Source organism: Periplaneta americana, chromosome 14, assembly GCF_040183065.1.
Source record: "Periplaneta americana isolate PAMFEO1 chromosome 14, P.americana_PAMFEO1_priV1, whole genome shotgun sequence".
NCBI classification, from domain to species: domain Eukaryota; kingdom Metazoa; phylum Arthropoda; class Insecta; order Blattodea; family Blattidae; genus Periplaneta; species Periplaneta americana.
Window position 1 is genome coordinate 153,990,806 of NC_091130.1, and position 21,480 is coordinate 154,012,285.

Genomic DNA, 21,480 nt, shown 5'->3' on the forward strand with positions numbered 1-21,480 from the left:
AGCTAAGCTTATGATTTTAGGATAAATAAACATACGTGTGTCATTTTGCCCAGACTGTCACTATTCTCAATTTTATATCATATTTAATTTAATGGTCTAATTCTGAATATTTTGGACCATGGGTTGCAGATTACATAAGAAATAACAAAGCCCTGAAAGAGTTTGAGTTAATTGTATCTCAAAATAAGATAAATATCACTACTATTCTCAATTTTATATCATATTTAATTTAATGGTCTAATTCTGAATATTTTGGAGCATGGGTTGCAGATTACATAAGAAATAACAAAACCCTGAAAAAGTTTGAGTTAATTATATCTCAAAATAATCTAAATATCACTACCTAAAGTAAGAGTAGCCTATGTCATTTTGGCCCAACCTCCCCTACAAATAAAATTGTCTACTATGCAGCCAAATAAGACAGACTTTTGTTGAAATTTCGCAGATATATTGTAGACCTGATCATTTCCGGTATTAATATTTTATTAAATGGAGAAAGCGCCCACTTCAGTCAAGGCAGCTCGCGATCTTATAATGAAGTCTCAAGATTTAACAGTGACTACGTTTCAGATTCTATAACATCCCAGCATTACTGCTGTAAACTCCTCTCTCAAGAAAGGTCAGCCATTGCAACAGTTGACTACCTTCCAGCTGCATTCCATGAGGCTGCAAGATTACTTCTTACCTGATAAACCTGCAACAGAAAAAGCAATCATTAGTCAAAAACTGAAGATTATAAACAGAGCTTATTAATGTTTACTTTATATCATACGGAGAAATATGACACTAAAGACAGTTGCTAAACATTTGTAGAAGAATCTCAATTTGAATTTATAAAAGGTTATTGGTGTATAGATGCAATATTCTTAATTAAAGCTTTAACTGAAAAGAGAAGAGAATTTAACATAAAGATTCAATTACTTTTCGATGATCATGAGAACCTCTGGCCAAATAAATAGATCGAAAATATTTCAAATCTTTTACAATTGAAACGTTTCAGAAACATTTTTCAGACAATAAGTTAAATAGATAAAAAATTATATAAAAATTAAAATTCATTTCACATTTTAAACATCTGCGCACATATTAACAGAGATATAAGATAAGGTTGCCATAAAATGCCTTCTGTCAACAAGACTATTTAACATCTACATTGCTGAAATTATCTCTGAATTGAAAGATAGTGTGATTATAAGGGAATATAACTCTCAAGAAATGTTGATCTTAAAATATTTTTTTTTTTTGTCGACGAAGATAATATGAATAACATATTCAGAATACTCAATACAACAATCCATTACGTAAACTAGGAAAAAAAACTGAATAAAATACGGTCAAACAATATCTACAGATAAGAACAAAACCATGGTATTTTTTTATTTGGTTATTTAAAACGACCCTGTATCAACTACGAGGTTATTTAGCGTCGATGGTGTTCAAATTGTCCTCCATCAAAAAAAGAAGACAATCTGACATGGAACATAATATCGTTTCAATATGCACAATAGTACAACCGATTCTGTAGCAGATAACGAAATTATTCAAACGATTGACATCTTTTCGTATGTTTCTGTGGCATCTTGGTATATTACAACATAAATTCTTCATTAGCTAAACTGGAGGTTTAATAATAAAATAATTAAATCGAGTTTATTCATTTTTCAGAGGAGTTACTTGCATTCTTAAGGTCAGTGACCTAATTTATCTTCCTGTAGATTCGACCACCAAAGGAAAGTCAGGTAAAGAAAGGCTGCTACACACGATAATTGACATATACTTGAACATGTCGACTCTAATTAATTCGGAAAGTATTCCAAATAACGAATTTACTCCTATTTATTTGCATTTTTTATTCCAATGAACATTACCTTTCATGACCTAGCATTTCAAAAATATCTTTTAAATTATCCGGTATTTGTATAATCGATCTTATCACAAACAGGAGATTAACGCACAAATCAATATGTACGAAGCAACTACCTAGCGAAAGAGCCAGCTAGATTGGTAGTCAAAGTATATATTTTCTATGTATAAATTTCTGCATTTCTATCAAACTGTGAGAATTTTTACTTGCGTTGTTCCTGTTTCTAGAATCACTTCCAAAAGTTTGTCGGGGCATTTCATAGACACTCTGTATAACAATATTATCGATGTATTCTTACATTGTTTCCTTCCAACTCGAAGTGTGTGAAGTTGAGCGTGATGCGGTACTGAGGGGGCGCTATGATCTCCCACACGCAGTTCTTGTTGCCTGGATACAACTCTGGGAAGCTTGGACTCGTGAGAGTGCCATTCGAAGCATCGAACACTCCTCCACAAGCATCTGCAACAAGGACCACAGAAGTCTAAATATTTCCCACACTAACATTGAAGTCGGCAAGATTTTTAAGTAGTTAACAAGCAAAATGAGATTCTTCGGAGTTGAGAACTGTAAACTGGCACCAGCTTAATGCAGTAACTTCATACTCCCATAAGGACGTACCCAGCCCTCCTTACCTTCGCAGTGCTTGCCGTCCGAGTGGAGCTCGAACCCGATCCTGCAGGCACACTCGTACCCGCCCAGCGTGTTGATGCAGTGGTGCTCGCACCCGTGGGTTTGCAGCGCACATTCGTCGAACTCTGCAACAAGATGCGCAGGACTTCACGTTCAGCCAGAAACCTTCGGAAATTGCTTCGTGTGCGAGTTTACTTTTCACTTTGAGCCCAACGAATCTGTGCATATGTCACGTCTACAGTAATCCCCCTCTATCTCGCGCTTGTGGAATACCCTACCCAGTGACATCAGACTGTCGGAATTTAGTAGCGTTCAAAAGCAAACTTATTAAACATTTTCTTACTGCGTAGAGTAGGTTTAATTTTTACTTAATTAATAAAAAAAATGTTCCTCTCTTATTAACTTTTACAATAAAGTGTCTAGCTTTTATTAATCAGTTAATCTTTTAGTACTTTGATTTTTATTGTATTTGTAAATTTATTATTAATTGTAATTATAATTGTAATTGTATTCTTAATATTGTAGTTGTAATCCCCTGGTCGAGGGGAAGAGAAGGCCTGATGGCCTTATCTCTTACTTACTTACTGGCTTTTAAGGAACCCGGAGGTTCATTGCCGCCCTCACATAAGCCCGCCATTGGTCCCTATCCTGAGCAAAATTCATCCATTCTCTATCATCATATCCCACCTTCCTTAAATCCATTTTAATATTATCTTCCCATCTACGTCTCGGCCTCCCTAAAGGTATTTTTCCCTCCGGCCTCCCAACTAACACTCTATATGCATTTCTGGATTCGCCCATACGTGCTACATGCCCTGCCCATCTCAAACGTCTGGATTTAATGTTCCTAATTATGTCAGGTGAAGAATACAAAGCGTGCAGTTCTGTGTTGTGTAACTTTCTCCATTCTCCTGTAACTTCATCCCTCTTAGCCCCAAATATTTTCCTAAGCACCTTATTCTCAAACACCCTTAACCTATGTTCCTCTCTGAAAGTGAGAGTCCAAGTTTCACAACCAGGCCTTATCTCTACCAGGTTAAATAAATAGACAGACAGACAGACAGACAGATAGACAGATAGACAGATAGACAGATAGATAGATAGATAGATAGATAGATAAATGAATAAATGAATGAATGAATGAATGGATGAATGAATGAATGAATGAGTGACTGAGTGAGTGAGTGACTGAGTGAGTGAGTGAGTGAGTGAGTAACTGAGTGAGTGAGTGACTGAGTGAGTGAGTGAGTGAGTGACTGAGTGAGTGAGTGAATGAGTGACTGAGTGAGTGAATGAGTGACTGAGTGAGTGAGTGAATGAGTGACTGAGTGAGTGAGTGAGTGAGTGAGTGAATGAATGAATGAATGAATGAATGAATGAATGAATGAATGAATGAATCCGTGGAATCTGTACCCCGGCGGCATCTATAGAAAATCTAGACGGCAAGTATGCGCATCTTCACAAGTGTATTGATGTACAACGTATTATTATTATTATTATTATTATTATTATTATTATCAGCTAAGTTTTCACAGGGGGATGTGAACGAAAATATCACGCTGCTGCTGCGAAGAAATATTTGCCAATGTGAAATTTTCACTAACCTCGCGAGAATCACTACACGATTTTTTGCTAAAAAAATTGTAAAATTGTGCTCTGCGGTCGTTAAGACATTAAAGAATCCGAAACGATAATGTGAAGTTTATATTAAAAATATGAACTGTCAAATGCGCAAAACGTTAAACGAACGTTTCATAATAAAGTTAGACCTCAAAGAAACGGATGACTATCGCTCTTAAAATGAGTTTAAAATCGACAATGCACAATATATTTGACATCTGCACTGCAGAGCTATCAAAACAACCTTTTCAATATGTTTCACCAACAAGTTAAATTTCATATTTTGTCGGCTTCACTTTATTACAAGGTCGGTATTAGGTGGCAGGTCTCTCAATAATAAAGATAGCATTGCTATAATTCGAACGTGCCGCAGTACCAAGCACAGGGATTAAATTGAAGAAGGGGTAGGAGAACTTTGTGTTATGTCGATGTAGATTTTGTTACTCTGACAGTGAAAAATTAGAGAAGGTAAAACTATTACCTATGGATAAAAACAAATGCTCAGATCTAAATATGTTTTTTTTTTATTTGAAAGGAAGCGGGTTCAAACCCAGTAACCCCCCTTGCGTACGTCACTGCTACCGTGGATTGTGTGTTATTTTACATCGCTGTATCAACATCTAGGTTATTTAGCGTCTGAATAAAATGAAGGTGATAATGCCGGTGAAATGAGTCCGGGGTCCAGCACCGAAAGTTACCCAGCATTTGCTCGTATTGGGAAGGGAAAACCCCGGAAAAACCTCAACCAGGTAACTTGTCCCGACCGGGATTCGAACCCGGGCCACCTGGTTTCGCGGCAGACGCGCTGACCGTTACTCCACAGGTGTGGACGCTACCGTGGAATGTCCATCATAATAGACGAATGGAATGCTAAATGTACAACATTAATACTCAGGAATAATTGCATTTGAAAATTCTCCAGATTTTTCCCTAAAATATCCGACCTGATCCCAAAAAGTCGCTAATCCCAAACATGAATTTTAGTTGATATTATGTTTGTCAAATAGCCTAGATTTAGCGTCTTTTTTTGTTCAAATTGGCAACAGTGCATATAGTCCGCGGACTACAACGAAAAGAATGGTTGACTCTGTATGAAATCATAATCTTTGTGATTGCGGAAAGAAAGGAACTTTGCACCACATGATATTCGGTTGCCCCTTACAAACTGTAAATATAAATTCATTTGTCGAACTTTTGTACAAAACTGGATTAGTAGGCCCTTTGGGTATAACAGACCTAATATCTAACCCTAATGCACGTAAAGCAAGACTCTTATACAATAACACAAAGAAGTGCAAAATGAAACTTCAGTATATGGAGATGAGCTCATACATCTATTAATTGTCAAATCATAATATCGACCCAGAACATCGACGCTAGAAGTCACAGAACGAGACAGGAGCGTCGTTAAATAAACAAGAAGAAGAAGAAGAAGAAGAAAAGACTGTATGTACAGTAGACAGGCACAGCTCGTGTGATACCCAACCCTAACACTCTGAGACAAGCGTGTGTTCAGGTGTTCTGGGGAGGTGATAGGGATAGATTTACATTCATCATGTTATTCGAACGCATCTAATCTAGCCGAGATAAATGAATATCGATAAACAAGCATTTCTCTGAACAGGAGATGTCAGCATTCTTGATGACGCAATTCTTATGGCTCAACATGTCAGATTCATATGAGAATTAATTCCGAATTTCTTTTTAAAGTATTTCATCGTAAAGTACTCTGAAGTTTATGCTATAGGCAGTACAGAGTGAACTGTAAGTAATGTCATTAATTTCAGGGGGATATTCTTTGAGATATTTCATACAAAAAGTTTAATATAATTTTGCTAGTTTTTGCTAACTTTTCGGGATATAAATTGTTTTATATGAAGTATTTCATAGCGTGTTTGGGAAAAGCATTGATTTAATTTCCAATATGTTCAGTCAATTTAAGAGAGCAGTGTATTATGATAATAAATCTACTTCCTTACTGGCTTTTAAGGAACCCGAAGGTTCATTGCCGCCCTCACATAAGCCCGCCATTGTCCCTATCCTGTACAAGATTAATCCATTCTCTATCATCATATCCCACCTCCCTCAAATCCATTTTAATATTATCCTCCCATCTACGTCTCGGCCTCCCTAAAGGTCTTTTTCCCTCCGGCCTCCCAACTAACACTAAATGCATTTTTGGATTTGCCCATACGTGCTACATGCCCTGCCCATCTCAAACGTCTGGGATAATAAATCAATACTAATAATAAATCTGTAGCCGAAATTTTTCTGGTAATTTTAGATTTTCCAAAATTAATTGGTCCTAACATATATAATTAACCGCCCTGAAACCGAAAATCGCTTTTTTGAAATTTTTGTTTGTCTGTCTGTCTGTCTGGATGTTTGTTACCTTTTCACGTGATAATGGCTGAACCGATTTATATGAAAATTAGAATATAAATTAAGTTCGTTGTAACTTAGAATTTAGGAAATATGGCATTCAAAATATTTTATTTAAAAGGGGGGTTATAAGGGGGCTTGAATTAAATAAATAGAAATATCTTCATTATTATTTTTTCAACAGATGCTCAAAAGTACTTAGAGATCACACACGTCGAGCAGGTAGACCCTATTAGTTTCTCCTAACCAATGAAGTGAAGTATTTACATAATAAATAATTGCTTTTAACAAGAAAATGGTTTACATGCAATTAACTTTTCCTATTTCTCTTTTTGTTCCTAAAAAACCTTCCCTTTGCGATTTGTTTATATATGTACATGTATATTAAACAACTGAATAATTAGCCCTATTACATAGCCAGAAATTTAGTAACGCAAGTTATTGTGATAATTGCTGTCCATTCGCTGCATGTGCATGTACATCCCTGTTGTCTACGTTACAACGCTATGTAGTGGATGAGCTATGCGCTCGTGATCAAGGTCGAGCTCTTCTACCATGATTGGGAGCTAATATCGTCTCATCCCTGGTTCAGGAGGATGAATATAAAGACGTTCTGTGATGAGGGATAGAAAGAAATGCTGGATGCCGGTTTCGAAGAGTTGTAAGAGATTGAAAGAGCGATGCCAGATGCAGTAGAAGTATTGCATGATTCTAAATAGAAGAGACAGTGAATATATTGTTCCTCGTTTCTTCACACGCACCCATAAAAGTAACTAGAACGAAGGTGTCATATGGTCAAATTTATACACCGAGGGATCCTTGATCTCCAGAGAACAAGGTACCGGTGCAGGTGTTAAGTGCTGTCTCTTCTCACTTTATAGATCTCTTGGATATGGAACAACAAGTTTTGATGGTGAAATCATTGCAATAAGTGAAAGTCTCAGGAATCTTCTATGCCACATCAATAAATTTAGGAATGCAGTTATATTGTCAGACTTCAAAGCAGCTATTCTATCAATAGTCTCTAAACACACACCTTCATCTCAAACAGCAGAAATAACTAAAATGCTCTCTCAATTAATATCACTCAATAAAAGAATTGTATTCCAATGGATACCATCCCATTGTGGAATCCTGGGGAACGAGAATGCAGATGCTTTAGCAAAGAAGGGCAGCACTGCTACTTACAGACCTGTTACTAAATCTACGTATTACTCTGTGAAGAGATTTATTAAATCTACATACTTAGACTTCAACAAACAAAATTTGATAACACAATCACAAGGAAAAAAAATGGAACTCTCTGCATCATAATCCACAGTTAATTCCCGATTTACCACGAAAATCGTCTGTAGCTGCATTTAGATTGGTAACAGGCCATGATTGTTTGGCCAAACACCTGCATAGAATTGGAATATATCAGTCCCCTAACTGCCCATTGTGCAACTCAAACCAAGAAATGGATTCGGAACACCTCAAAATCTGTGCTTCAGTGGCTGGCCATGATAATATCTTTGAAAAATATTGGAGTGCAAGAGGTCAAATGACTTTGTTGTCAAACGCCTGGCATTAGAAAACAACAACAACAACAAATCAACACTTCTAGCAATATCTGAAAACTATGGAATAAGACAAAATTGTTAAATTAATTTTGAATTGTGATAAAGTCCGGCAGTCCCTGACGTCATTAGGTAAAGAATTCCAGAGGCGAGGTATTTCTACAGTGTAGGAAGATGAGTATAAAGACATTCTATGATGAGGGATAGAAAGAAGTGCTGGATGCCGGTTTTGAGGATTTGTAAGAGATTGGAAGAGCGATGCCACATGGAGTAGAAGTATTACATGATTCTAAGGCCCAATTGTATAAATCTCCCTGACTAAAGATCAACTTTGATCGAAGATCGAAAAGTGAACCGAGTTCAGACACTTCTTCTATTGTATAAAACTTTCCTGCGATCAAATTACCTTGGTTCAAATGCAATCTAAGTTCACGTGAAAAGGATTTGGCAACATCGCACAAACAGGTGAAAAACGTGATGCGCGGACAGGTTTGTTCAGTGTTGCCAATCTAGCGACTTTAACTCTTTTTCAACGACAATTTCTTTTAACTTTTATATTGCTTAAATAGGAATTTAGCGACCTTTTTAGCACCCCATAGTGACAAAATTTAATCTTTCTTTGTCGATAATGAGAAATCTAGCGACTTTACAACTACCGTACACTCTGTTGGAGACACTGGTTTTTTGTGCAATGTAAATAATGGCGGACAATAAGAAGAAGGTTACTGTTCTCCGAGTTATCATGTTATGGTGTTTGATACTGCTAAACATAATAAAGCTTTATAAAACGACAATTTTCGTTTAGTAATACAGTTAATTGAAAATTTATGAATGTACCTATCATATCCGTTAATAATTAATGGTTGTTATAAACATAATATAATTATAGGTTATGTTATTTGATACTGCTGAACACGATAGAGCCTTATAAAATATAAGATTGTTTGTGTATTAAGGCAAGAAATTGAAAGAAATATATATAAATGTACCTATCATATCTATTAATATTAATAATAACGGATATTTTATTTGCACAATCTGTCACTCGTATATTTCAAACAGAAAAGAAATAACTGAACTTGGATCATCTAACTTAATCGGAGAAATTTCTTCAGTCAAAGTTGACTTTAGTTTGAGACAAATTAATCTCAGATTAGACTTTATACAACACAAAATTCCAAGTTCAGCTGAAACAAGGATCAATTTAACCTCTGATCTAAGATTAAATGGTTTATACAATCAGGCCTAAATAGAAGAGAGAGTGAATGTATTGTTCCTCGTTTCTTCAGACGCGCCCATGAAAGTAACTGGAGGGAAGGCTTACATGGTCAAATTTACGAATCTTGCAGATGAACCGTTTGCACACATTATGAACACGTTGTAGCAATGGAGGTGAAGCTGAAGTTTACAAATGCATGACTCTCATCGTGAATTTTGGATCCAAAGGTAAAGTGGTTGTGGTGTGACGCCCACCTTTCATGAACTTGGCGCTGAAGCCCACTTTCTGCACGGAGCCGTCAGACACGAACTTGACCAGCAGATGGCTGCCAGTGGAGCGGATGTCGTGGGGGATCTTGTAGCCGCAGTAGACGCCGATGAGCGGACTCTCAAGAGATGGACCATCGCGCACCTCCAGGTAATCGTACACGCAGCTGTCGTGGTTCTCCACCTGCGAAGACAGAACAATTTGCTGCACCAGAATACGTACTACTTATATTTCGCATAATCTATACTAATAATAAATCTGTAGCCGAAATTTTTCTGGTAATTTTCGATTTTCCAAAAGTAATAATTGGCCCTAACATATATAATTAACCACCCTGAAACCGAAAATCGCTTTTTTGAAATTTTTGTTTGTATGTCTGTCTGTCTATCTGTCTGTATGTTTGTTACCTTTTCACGCGATAATGGCTGAACGGATTTCGATGAAAATTGGAATATAAATTAAGTTCGATGTAACTTAGATTATAGGCTATATGGCATTCAAAATACGTTATTTAAAAGGGGGGTTATAAGGGGGTCCGAATTAAATAAATCGAAATATCTCGCTTATTATTGATTTTTGTGAAATATGTTACATAACAAAAGTTTCTTTAAAAATGATTTCTGATAAGTTTTATTCTCTGAAAAATTTTTATAGGACTGATATTTAATGAGATAAATGAGTTTTAAAATTAAAATAACTGCCATCTAAGGCGGTGTATTGAAATAAAAAACAAATGACTTCGTCTATAAGGGGCCTTGGACACAACAATCGAAAGCTATGAAACATAGCCTACAGACAATTTTCTGTGTTTGTATGAAGCAATATCGGAAGCTAAATTAAGCGATTTGTGTAATTAATTATTATTTCATCATTGGAAAGTGTAGTTTCTCTGGATGGACATAATGCTATAATGTTATTACAGTAACTTGTGAGTGAATTGAGGACAGGTAAGATTAAAATAGCTTCTTATGCACTGAAAACTTATAGGTTATTCTGTATATTCATTTCCTGTATTTATTAAAATAATGTTTATGAACATATTCATTTTTATCTCAGAGAATTAACGAACAACAAGAGTGTATTGATTTAGTATGCAGTAATAGTACGTTAGCTTAGCAATCCATTATTTTATAATTCAAATTTTAACTGTGCTCAATTGAATCGTGTTAAAATACATAAAATACATCTGCAATAAATACAATGCAAAAAAATTGGGTAATGAGCCAAGCAGATTATGTTGCGCTGTTGTAAAAGTTGTTCCTCCTGAGATTCAAGAGCTCCCACAACAAATTAAAAACTTTCTAATTCGAGTACATCCGTTATCAACACACTTTTTCATAATATAATATAAACATAATAATAAATCTGTAGCCAAAATGTTTCTGTTAATTTTCGCTTTTCCAAAAATAATTGGTAATAAAAATTAAGAAACATGTTAAAGGAATTGTCATTGCACCAAATGAGTGGTCTCTGGATCAAAATGATCGCATTTTAATATTTTAAATACAATTTAAATTAAGTAACATATTAAACGATTTATCCTTCTATCAAACACGAATGTTCCCTGGATCAAACGTCCTATTTTAATTATGTAATTACTTTATATTTATTTCTAACGAGTGCAGCGGAGCGCACGGGTACGGCTAGTGAGGAAATAAAAATCGGAAAGAAAATCCTTCCCATCTGGTTTGAACTTCTTTGAGAGCATCTCCTCCACAGTTATAAATAATTTGTTTACTCTCACCTCGAATGACTCGAACTTCAAGGCCACCTGGTAGTCCTGAGGCACACTTAGCTTCCACACACACTCCTTGTTTGCTTGGTAGTCCTCCGGGTAGTTGGGGGACTCCAGGTGGCCTTCACCCATCTCCAAATGACCACCGCACACAGCTGCAATAATGTACGAGAAAATAGAATGTAAGACATCCTGCAAAATAATAACACATTTTGTGTCTAGCGTAGGCTCGTAGATAAAATAATGTTATTCAACTTAAAAAAAAACGTGAGAAATGAGACATGTGAACGACGAAATTATCACAGCCCCCTGCTATAACGTACACTGGGCTGCAAAAGAAATGCAGAGTCGAAGTCTCTATCGATTTGAAATATTATCGTGTTACGAGTACTTCGCTTAGGAAACGCTTCCTCACGTCTTGGGGTTCTGCCATCACGGAGAATTGCTCCGAATCAACAGACATAATACGGTTCGTTCTCTCATCGCAGCTTCAATCCGCCAGAACGCTTCCTATGAGGTTTCTGAGGAGGTTGGTTGCGTCTCTTCTGATGGCTCTACTAGACGGGCTGATATCATCATAATTGATCGGCAGAAGGATAAGGATGTCATTCTTGATCCCACAATCCGTTTCGAGATGCATGAGCAACAGCCACAAGAGCTGTGTTGTGAAAAACAAGTCCCTTGTTGTCAGCATCTCGGAGCACAATACCACATCACACATTGGACAGTTTTTGGGCTCATGTTCGGTGCCCGTGGCACGATCCCACGAGAAACTTTAAATCAACTTAAACAATTTAAAATTTCTGATGCAACGATTGATGCCATAGTGTTAAAATCATCCTTAGCTATAATTAGTAATCATTTGTACCCAATAAACTTTTATTGTAAATTATTTACTATGTTTTCGTATCATTTATCTTAATGTTTTCTTTTTCCTTTCAAATTGTCACACAATTGGTTTTCATGATTATTCTTTATGAATTGATTAGTAGGCCGATCTATTCGAACCCTTAATTAGGGCGGCTTTTTTTTTGTTAAATTTAATTGTTGTTAAATTAGAAATAGAGATACACAGAAGGCACTGCATATAACCACTATTATTGCTCTGTTATCATTATATCACAGCCTACTATATACAGTGACGAAGCTTGAGTTGTGAGGGTGCTAGAAACAATAGACTCTGCCAGTACTATTTCGCATTGTCTGTAATGAGGCGATATTAGCGATATTAGCGATCTTAGTTGCGAGCAACTATCTATGGATGCATATTTACTACGTATTGAGCTTCGTGACTGTCTATACTAGACTGTGGTTATATGATTCAGCTTGTTCGTGTGTGTATTCAACAAACTACAAATAAATTATATATGAAATAATTATACAAACTCATCTGAACTGGCCTGAATTTTCTAAAGAGTTTTCATTCCATGCAAAGGATAAATGTGTAGTCAAATGTTTCAATTAGATTCAATTTTTAGTTCTGTATCTGTATTTATAATAACATTTTATATTTATATTTATAATAAAATTGATACTTGTTTTTTAATACAATATGAAACGTAACTGATCGCAAATATAGATTGTAACAATGACATCTATAGATAATAAGGAAGGCTGTGGAATACTATATAAACTGCAGTTTCACCAAATACCTTACTATAATAATACCGGACAGCTAGCAGTTTTGCGTGCGAACGACGCTGGTGCTGCTACCTACCTGCCAGTGTGGAGATACTCACGAAACAAGCTGTAATCAACTGCAATGTATATTGTTGCTGGGCTAGTTAATAGTTTTATTAATTAGTACTAGTGTTAAAATGTCAGGGTGTATATGTGCTGTTTATAATTGTGACAATTGCAGCATTACAAATTGCTTCAAATCGTACTTTCGATTTCCGACAGTTCATAAAACGTGAGTCAATAAAATTCGTTATTAGGCCTAATGCCCTTGTCTCTGTGTTGATAGAACAATAAAAATTAGCTTTTTTATTTAGATCTAATAAATGAATAGAAATTAAAATATATTGGAAATTTTAAGGTTTTATCAAATTAAGTTTTATTGTTGTCCACATGCTTTACTAATTATTACAAGCATCAGAATACTACCATTTTTATTTTTGCAGTCGTCAGCAATGGGTATATGAAGCATTATTGTAAATTCATTCCTAATATCAGAATTGATTTTATCTCACTAAGGCAAAGAAAAAAAATGTAACAATTAATAATTACGGAAAGTAATATGAAGTATGCAATATTCTCATAATATGCAGCTCTGATATAAGGTAATAATTTTACATTAAATACTATTCAACATTTCTTAAGTGTTTCATATATAATTCCACATTAGTAACACACGTTTTAAAAACAATAGTCCGAATCCCGCTAAGTTAATATTTGTGGACGTAATTCCATCCCTCTCCGCTAGATGTCAGGTCCGCGATATTTCACACTCAATACAGCTGTCCGGTATTATTATAGTAAGGTATTTGGTTTCACTATTGTCGTGTAGTATTCTTAGTTGTAAAATAAAAGTATATGAATAATTTAAAATCAATTCATATTAAAAATAATAACGTGAACATGTTATAAAAGTCGTAATTATATGTTTTTAAAAACTAACCTCAGGAAAATAGCTTTCTATCTCGCTATGTTCGCTACAGTCATCGAAAAAGGATATAATTTCGTATCGGCATTTCTTTCGTAGCCCAGTGTACAGTTCCAGTAAATTTCACCCTTTCCTTTGTCTCATACAGTTCATGCTTTCCCTCCTCCACTGTGATGAAATAGGTCTAATGTGTACAAATGATAATGAGTTTAAATCAATTGTCTAGTCAAATTCTGGTAATGAGGGAAATTTGAACTTAGGTTTAACTGCCTTTCTTTTTAGGTGTTGTGGAAATTTTGAAAACTCACGAAATAAATTCCGTATCGGCATATAGGCCTACAGCATGTGGATACGATAAAATCGTGGATATTACACGAAAACCAAAAGAAATTTTTGTCAGAAACTGGAAACGGATTCTTTACAAATCAGTATGGACAATGTAAAATGCTTTTAATCAGAACGAAATGTACATGAGACACTTGCATACCTTCGTAGTTCGCCGTGAAGCCACGATGTCCGTTCTGGCGTGTGGAAGTGATGTAAGTGACCAGCATCCTGCTGCCAGTAGAGATCACTGGATTGTGTATGCGACCACTGCCGCAGTAGCGACCTGTAGACAACAGTTTGGTTGGATACTGATCTTAAATACTCATCGTAAAACCATTTTCAGAATTGCCTAGCTCTGGTTAGGTCGGAGCATTTTCGTCACAAGAAATTATTCTTAAATTCTTAAATAGACTTACAAGAGGACAGGTTATAGTCACTATCGAATATGATGTTGGATAGACTTACAGAGCTTATGAGCATGTACAATTCGTTAGAGCCAGAATTCCTATGCCCAAAGCATAATATACTGGGTGTTCAGTTCAAAATGTGTCTTGGCTCGCTGTATGCCGTCATGTGGCTAGCTGATGAGCCTAGAGAATTCAATCTTCCTACACTTCCGCAGCTCAGGTGTATAATCTAAGAGGCAGAGAAGTTGGCTAGCAAGTACAGCGTTCATTCTGAAGAGTAGGTGCCGATACGTACGGTAACGCCGGTAGTGCCAGGAATGTGAACTGTTTGGAAATACGTACTGTCGGGATATGGGGAGAGGGTTAAGACGATTACTTACGTATTTGTTGACATTAACTTCGACGGTCAACATGGACACGGACCATATGATTTGTGTTGTGGAATGTTACCGTACGCAACCGATGATAACAAATACCCTGCGTACGACTTGCCGGCGCAAAACACAGTTCGAAAGAGGTTATGGTAGCACACAGACCGTACAGACCGCCATCTGTTGCTACGACGTTCAAGTTATACCGTACAAGTTGTCAAGTTCAGATTGAAGAACGCCTTAAATAATAGGCAACTTCTCTAACATATAAGCTGAAACTCGCTTCAAATCGGTGACCCAACAACAGTGACGTCATGACACACTTTGAAATGAACACCCAGTATTATTTTTACTGCTCAGTTGAAAGTCATACAACACAAATTACATCTTGACATACAATTCACATTTTGCTTTCTTAGAAAGATAATAAATTGTGCAAAAAATTGGAGTTTACAAGCTTTTGCATTTTTCTTTTTATTACGCAATTTTCAGACTTTGTGCATATAAATTCTGGCCAAGAATTATGTCGTGAGTCCGCTCAGTTACTTTACAGGGTTCACTGTTAATACTGGATTACTAAAGTAGGCCTATTTCCAGCAAAACATTATTATTATTATTATTATTATTATTATTATTATTATATTATTATTAATTATCATATATAATATTTATATAATAATTTATTATTATTATTATTATTATTATTATTATTATTATTATTATATTATTTTAGCAGCGATTTTGGCTGGAAGGAACGCGTTACTGATACAGCGGGAAAAGCATGGAGAGCGTTACACTTTGTGATGAGGGTACTAAGAAAAGACTCTGATAAATCCAAAGGGATTGCATATAAATCACTAGTACGTCCAGTAATGGAATATGGTGCTGCATGTTGGGATCCTTACAGACTAGAACATATTAAGACACTGGAAAAGATTCAAAAACGGGCTCTCAAGTGTTGTCGTAATAATTCACCATTAAAATGGGACACACTCAAGGACCGGAGAAAGCGAATTCGATTATGCGCACTGTTCAAAACATACAGAGGTGAGCCTCCCTGGAGAGAAATAAAAAGTAGGTTGCAGCCGTCAAATTACTCTTCAAGGAACGACCACTCATATAAATTGAGGGAAAGAAGGCAGAGGACGGACACTGGAAAGTTTTCTTTTCTCAATCGTACTATCAGGGACTGGAATGCTTTACCTGCAGACTTATTAAAGGCTTTACCAATAACCAAAAATGTATTTAAAAATAAGCTTAAGGACTTTACTAATAGACGGTAATTATACATAGTATTTAAAGGGTGTAATTGATATTTTGTTATTGAAGTGTTGTATCAGCGAAGAAGTGTGTTGTATCAGTGAAGTGTGAAGTGTGTTGTGTCAGTGAAATATGTTGTGTCAGTGAAGTGTGTTGTGTAAGTGAAGTGTGTTTCTGTCAGTGAAGCTCTAAAGGTCATAGTGGCAGAGCAAAGTATTTGAATAGTGAAATGTTTTTGAAGTGTTAGTGAAATCAGGATAGCATCGCAGTTCCAGTGCAGTGAGTGAGTTGACAGTGAAATGAGTGTAGTGTTGAAAGGTACTTGTGCAGGTATGAACATATCATACTCGTGGGTTTTAGTTCGAACTTAGGGTTAAGATACAATTTAGATTTACTTTAGATGTTATTTTAAGTGATCGTGCTTCATTTAATTTAGGATGCTCCTTGTTATTTATTATTGGTACTAATTATTATTATTATTATTAGTAGTATTATTAGTAATTTATTATTAATTACGTTTATTATTAATTGTCATTATTGAGTGTAATTAGTTACCACTGACATTGGTATTTACCCATTTGCAGTGTGAATAAATACATATATGCATTATTATTATTATTATTATTATTATTATTATTATTATTATTATTATTATTATTTTGTCGATGGTTGTAGGTTGGCTACGCACCCAGCACAGGCGACTTGTGCCAGTACCCGTCGCGCACCTCCAGGTAGTCGGACCTGCAGTTGTCGGAGCTGAAGACGTCCAGCTCCGTGATGTTGAGCACGATGCGCTCCCCGTGCGTGGCCGTGATCCGCCACTCGCAGCGCTCGCCCTCCACCGGCGGGCTGGAGTTGGGGTGCGACGGCGACGAGAACGTCCCCGAGTTCTCCTGGTAGGTCCGCCCGCAGCCTGTGCCACGTCAACATTATAAACTATATACAGGGCGTACCAGAATAACTACTCCTAATTTTCTGATGTGAAACATGACATGAAATTAAACATTTTTTCCTTAATAATGTCCAGAAATGCTTCGTTTTCAAGTGCTAGTCATATGAAAGAAAAAAATGAAAGAATCTCAACATGGAAAGTTACTTTATTCACTTTCTATGGTTACACAGTAACTTTTTTTTTATCTACTACCAGATATTAAGAAAATCGTATTGACAAACTATAGGAAGTGTTCAAAATTGCGACCACCATTGTTGACACACAAAGTACAGGGACATCATTTTATTTTTACTTCAATTTTTATTGTACCTGAGTTTTTGAATGTACTTCACTTCCACCCCTTCTGCTAATGAAGTTCAACCGTCCTCCACACAGATCCAAGATCACTTATACAGTCATAGTAGCCTTACGGTCATAGTAAACAGTACGTTCCAAAAATATGTTCGCGTTTTCCAGTGACGAAAGAGCTTTCAATATTGAATCATTTTCGCACAGGTACTGTCGTCCATTTGCCTACGTCGTATCCCGGTTTCCCCCATCAGCTTTTATTCGCCAGCTAGTGGCCGGGCTGTCTTAGCTCTTTTCTGAGAAAATTAATTTCTGTTAGAAATTGGACGTCTACGTAATATTATACAACTGTTTAAAATAACTTAAATAAAAGGGCCTCGTTAAGTAATTAACTGTCACATGATTTCTTCCCTTTCTACGATCCTGCGACATAACCACTTGGACGGACAGTAGATAGTATGTCTGAGTAATTTTATCTTTTCGGATCGGGCAGATTGAATTTGCAGTGCGTAAGGCACTTTTTTATAGAGTAGGTACAGAATTATTTCAACATGAGTTACTAGTACGAAAGACGAAACTGGTAATTGGAATTAGGTACAATAGTATATAGTGCGATAATATGCACATTAGAACTGAAGCCTGTATCGAAATGAACGGCCACCATTTTAAAAAAAGTGTTTAAATATCCATATTATGATTATTTTTCAATTTAACTTCATTCTCTATATTGTACGCTAATGTGCTGTAGACAGTATAATATACACTGCATAATGAATACGTCCGCATAGACAGCTCAGTTCGTGAGTAAAAACACTCATTGTTAATACTGTACTGTATTTTGATTAAACAAAAACCTAATGAAAATGATCAAACTCAAAAGCGCAATATTTCCTAGTTTACGTAAATGGACGAACTACTTTTCTTCCCTCCTATACCCAGTAAAGTGATTTGTTTGTATATTACGCCAGTAGCATCGAACTCCAGTCGTGGAAGGGGGTAGGAAACGGCGTTGATCCAGAGGTATAGGCAAGTTAATATTAAAAATGTTAGTAAAAAGTAAAATGATGTCCCTGTATAATGTCGTATGATAGAACGAATACCTCGAAATATCTGTGATCGGTGACGAAGACCATGAAAAGCAAGAATAATTCTAGCAACTAATAAATTCTTTGCTATGTCGATGGGTGTTTCATAAACAATTGATTTAATATGACCCCAAACACAAAAATCAACTGGAGTCATGTCTGGGGAATGTGCCGGCCAAGCAACTGGACCTGCCCTCCCTATCCAACTATTCGGAAAATGTACATTTAAATAATTTCGACAATTTAAGTAGAAATGTACGGGTGCACCGTCGTGTTCAAAGATCATGTTTATATTAATATGGAATATGGCGTTGAAGTTGTTGCTCCTCACAGATTCTTTGCCAATTTAGCATTGCGTAAGCTGCTTCAAATGCCTTATGCATGTCTGCAAGTTCAATATTTGTATACCGATGCGTTCTAGTACCATGAACTTAAACAGATCTCACAGACGATATTTTGTGACATGACATACAACAATAAACTGACTTCGATTATTATTTCCATGGTAACAAGAACAGCTGAAACAAATGCAGCCATAATGTGAGCTCTGTCTTTTATACGAAGCATTTCCGGACACTACTTTATTAAGAATAAATGTTTATTTCATGTCCTCTATCACATCAGAACATCAGGAATAGTTATTCTGTTACACCCTGTATATACAGGGTGAGCCGTAAGTAATGTCATTAATTTCAGGGGGTTATTCTTTGAAATATCTCAAACAAAAACGTTTAATACAACCTTTTCGAGATAAAAATTATTTTACATAAAATTGTTTTGGGAAAACCATTGATTTAATTCCCAATATGCTCAGTCAATTTAAGGGAACTAAAGCAAGGAGATGCTGAAAGTTATCCAGCAATTTTGTTTTAATTGGTTGCGGGAGAAAACTTCGGAAAAACTTCCAACCAATTAACTTGTCCCAACCAGGATTTAAACCAGTTGTGTAACTCACGGAAGCATTTGTAGAGCAAATTGGTTTGAGCGATGTCCCCTTCACTCAGACGAATACGCTGTCCTATTTCGGGCCTCCTCTTGTTGGCGTACCTCTCCAGCGGCAGGATCGTATCCAGGTATGTGCCCTGTACAACCAGTCAATAGTACAATACATCCAATAACTTGAATACATTCCTTTAACAGTTTAAAATTAAGATGAAAAGAAACAAGGAAGTTGAAAATTAGAGCCAGTACGCCATTGCAATGTTTTATACGCGCTACTCTGACATGGTAGTGGAAGGGGTGGGAAGGGGAAATCTTTGTTGCCGAAGATACAAAGTTAATGCGGTTAATATACAGTGACATCAAAAACTCTTTCTTTACATTTTTATTGTAGCTTGTTTTTTGACTGTAAGTTTACCATGCAGGCTTTGCTTAACAGTAAGTTTCAGTTGCCATGGTAATATTTTACACTGCATAGGTACAATCAGGACATAGTTAAAAATGCAAGGGAAAAGGTTTTGATGTCACTTTAATTCCAAATATAATTGATTAAAATAAATATGCAAGACACTCCTATTCAATGGAGATAAATTTCTGCTGTCGCCGGGAATCGAACCACGGGCCGCTTGGTTAGGAAGCGCACATGCTATCCATCGAGGATGGCGATAGGCTAATAAAATGAACTAATTAAAGTGATATAAATATTTATAAATAACATAAATTAAATCATAAAATAACCTTAATTAATAAAAGAAACATGTATACGAAAATAAATGAATGAATAAACTAAATTAATACCTAAAGTTATGTTAATACAGAGTCCTCTGTATACGACGACATCATAGAAACGTTGCCTTCCATAGCGTGCTTGTTGTACAAGCTGAAGTACAAGGGCGTTGCATGCGTGCAGTTCACCTCAGTATGTTCAGACCTGCACGGATTGACTCATTCGTGCTTAATATACTGCAAACTATTGTGTCTTTTCCAATTACTTGAGAAAACCGAAGGGATTACACATTCGTGCGTAGTGTAGTGCAAGCTATTGTATTTTTTTTTTTTCTAATTTTTAGAAAATATTTAAGAAGTTACTCAACCGAGCGTAGTGTAATGCAAACTATTGCAATTTTTTCCTAATTGAGAACACTGAAAGGAATTCTCATTTGTGGGTAGTGTAGTGCAAGCTATTGCGTTTTTTCTAATTGTTTGGTAACACTGAAGGGATTACACAATCGTGAGTAACGTAGTGCAAGCAACTGTGCTTTTTGTATTTGTTTGAGAGTGATAAATAACAAGCAGCAGCAAATTTTATAGTCTTATTTAACGACGCTGTATCAAGTGCTGGATTATTTAGCGCCAGTGGAATTGACGAATGCGAGATGAGACCGAGGATTAGCCATAGATTACCTGACATTCGTCTTACGGTTGGAGAAAACCTCGGAAAAAACCCAACCTGGTAATCAACCCAAGCGGGAATCGAACCCACGCCCGAGTGCAGTTCCGGACCAGCATGTAAACGCGCTATCGCCTGAGATACGCCGGTGGCTGTTTTAAAATCTTAGTTTATGCAAAAATTGGAAGGAAATATGCGATGTCATTTTGAAGATAACGGATGAAGAGATTAGTCGAGTGTTTCAGAACAATCTCCAGAGATGTCAAAAATATACTGAAGCAAAAAGAGAACACTTTGTACATATGGAGAACCCTCTGTATGTAACTACAGGGTGTCCGACAAGTCCGCATCTTAGGCGATATTATAAAATTTGTAGTGTGCGGAGTGGCTCGACGAGACCTTTCGTAACCCATGGATGGGACGCAGAGGACCCAGATAATGGTCTCCAAGGTCTCCAGACTTAAACTCCATTGACTCTACCTTATGGGGTTATCTGAAGGAAAAGATCTACGAAGTGAAGATTCGCGATATGCAACATCTACGAAGACGGATCGAGTAAAAGTGTCGTGAAACCACCGTG

The 21,480-nt window shown here is 36.3% G+C and overlaps 1 protein-coding gene across 1 annotated transcript in view; it reads right to left on the bottom strand.

Annotated features, from left to right (window-relative positions):
• tok (tolkin) overlaps nt 1-21,480 on the bottom strand; it is a 225,091-nt gene that overhangs the window by 24,262 nt on the left and 179,349 nt on the right. The window contains exons 7-13 of the mRNA XM_069846399.1: nt 19,527-19,653; nt 16,935-17,159; nt 14,369-14,491; nt 11,286-11,431; nt 9,529-9,724; nt 2,497-2,619; nt 2,150-2,323 (exon numbers count right to left, since the gene is read on the bottom strand). Of these exons, the coding sequence (XP_069702500.1) occupies nt 2,150-2,323; nt 2,497-2,619; nt 9,529-9,724; nt 11,286-11,431; nt 14,369-14,491; nt 16,935-17,159; nt 19,527-19,653 (1,114 nt within the window). The remainder of the gene's footprint in view (nt 1-2,149; nt 2,324-2,496; nt 2,620-9,528; nt 9,725-11,285; nt 11,432-14,368; nt 14,492-16,934; nt 17,160-19,526; nt 19,654-21,480) is intronic.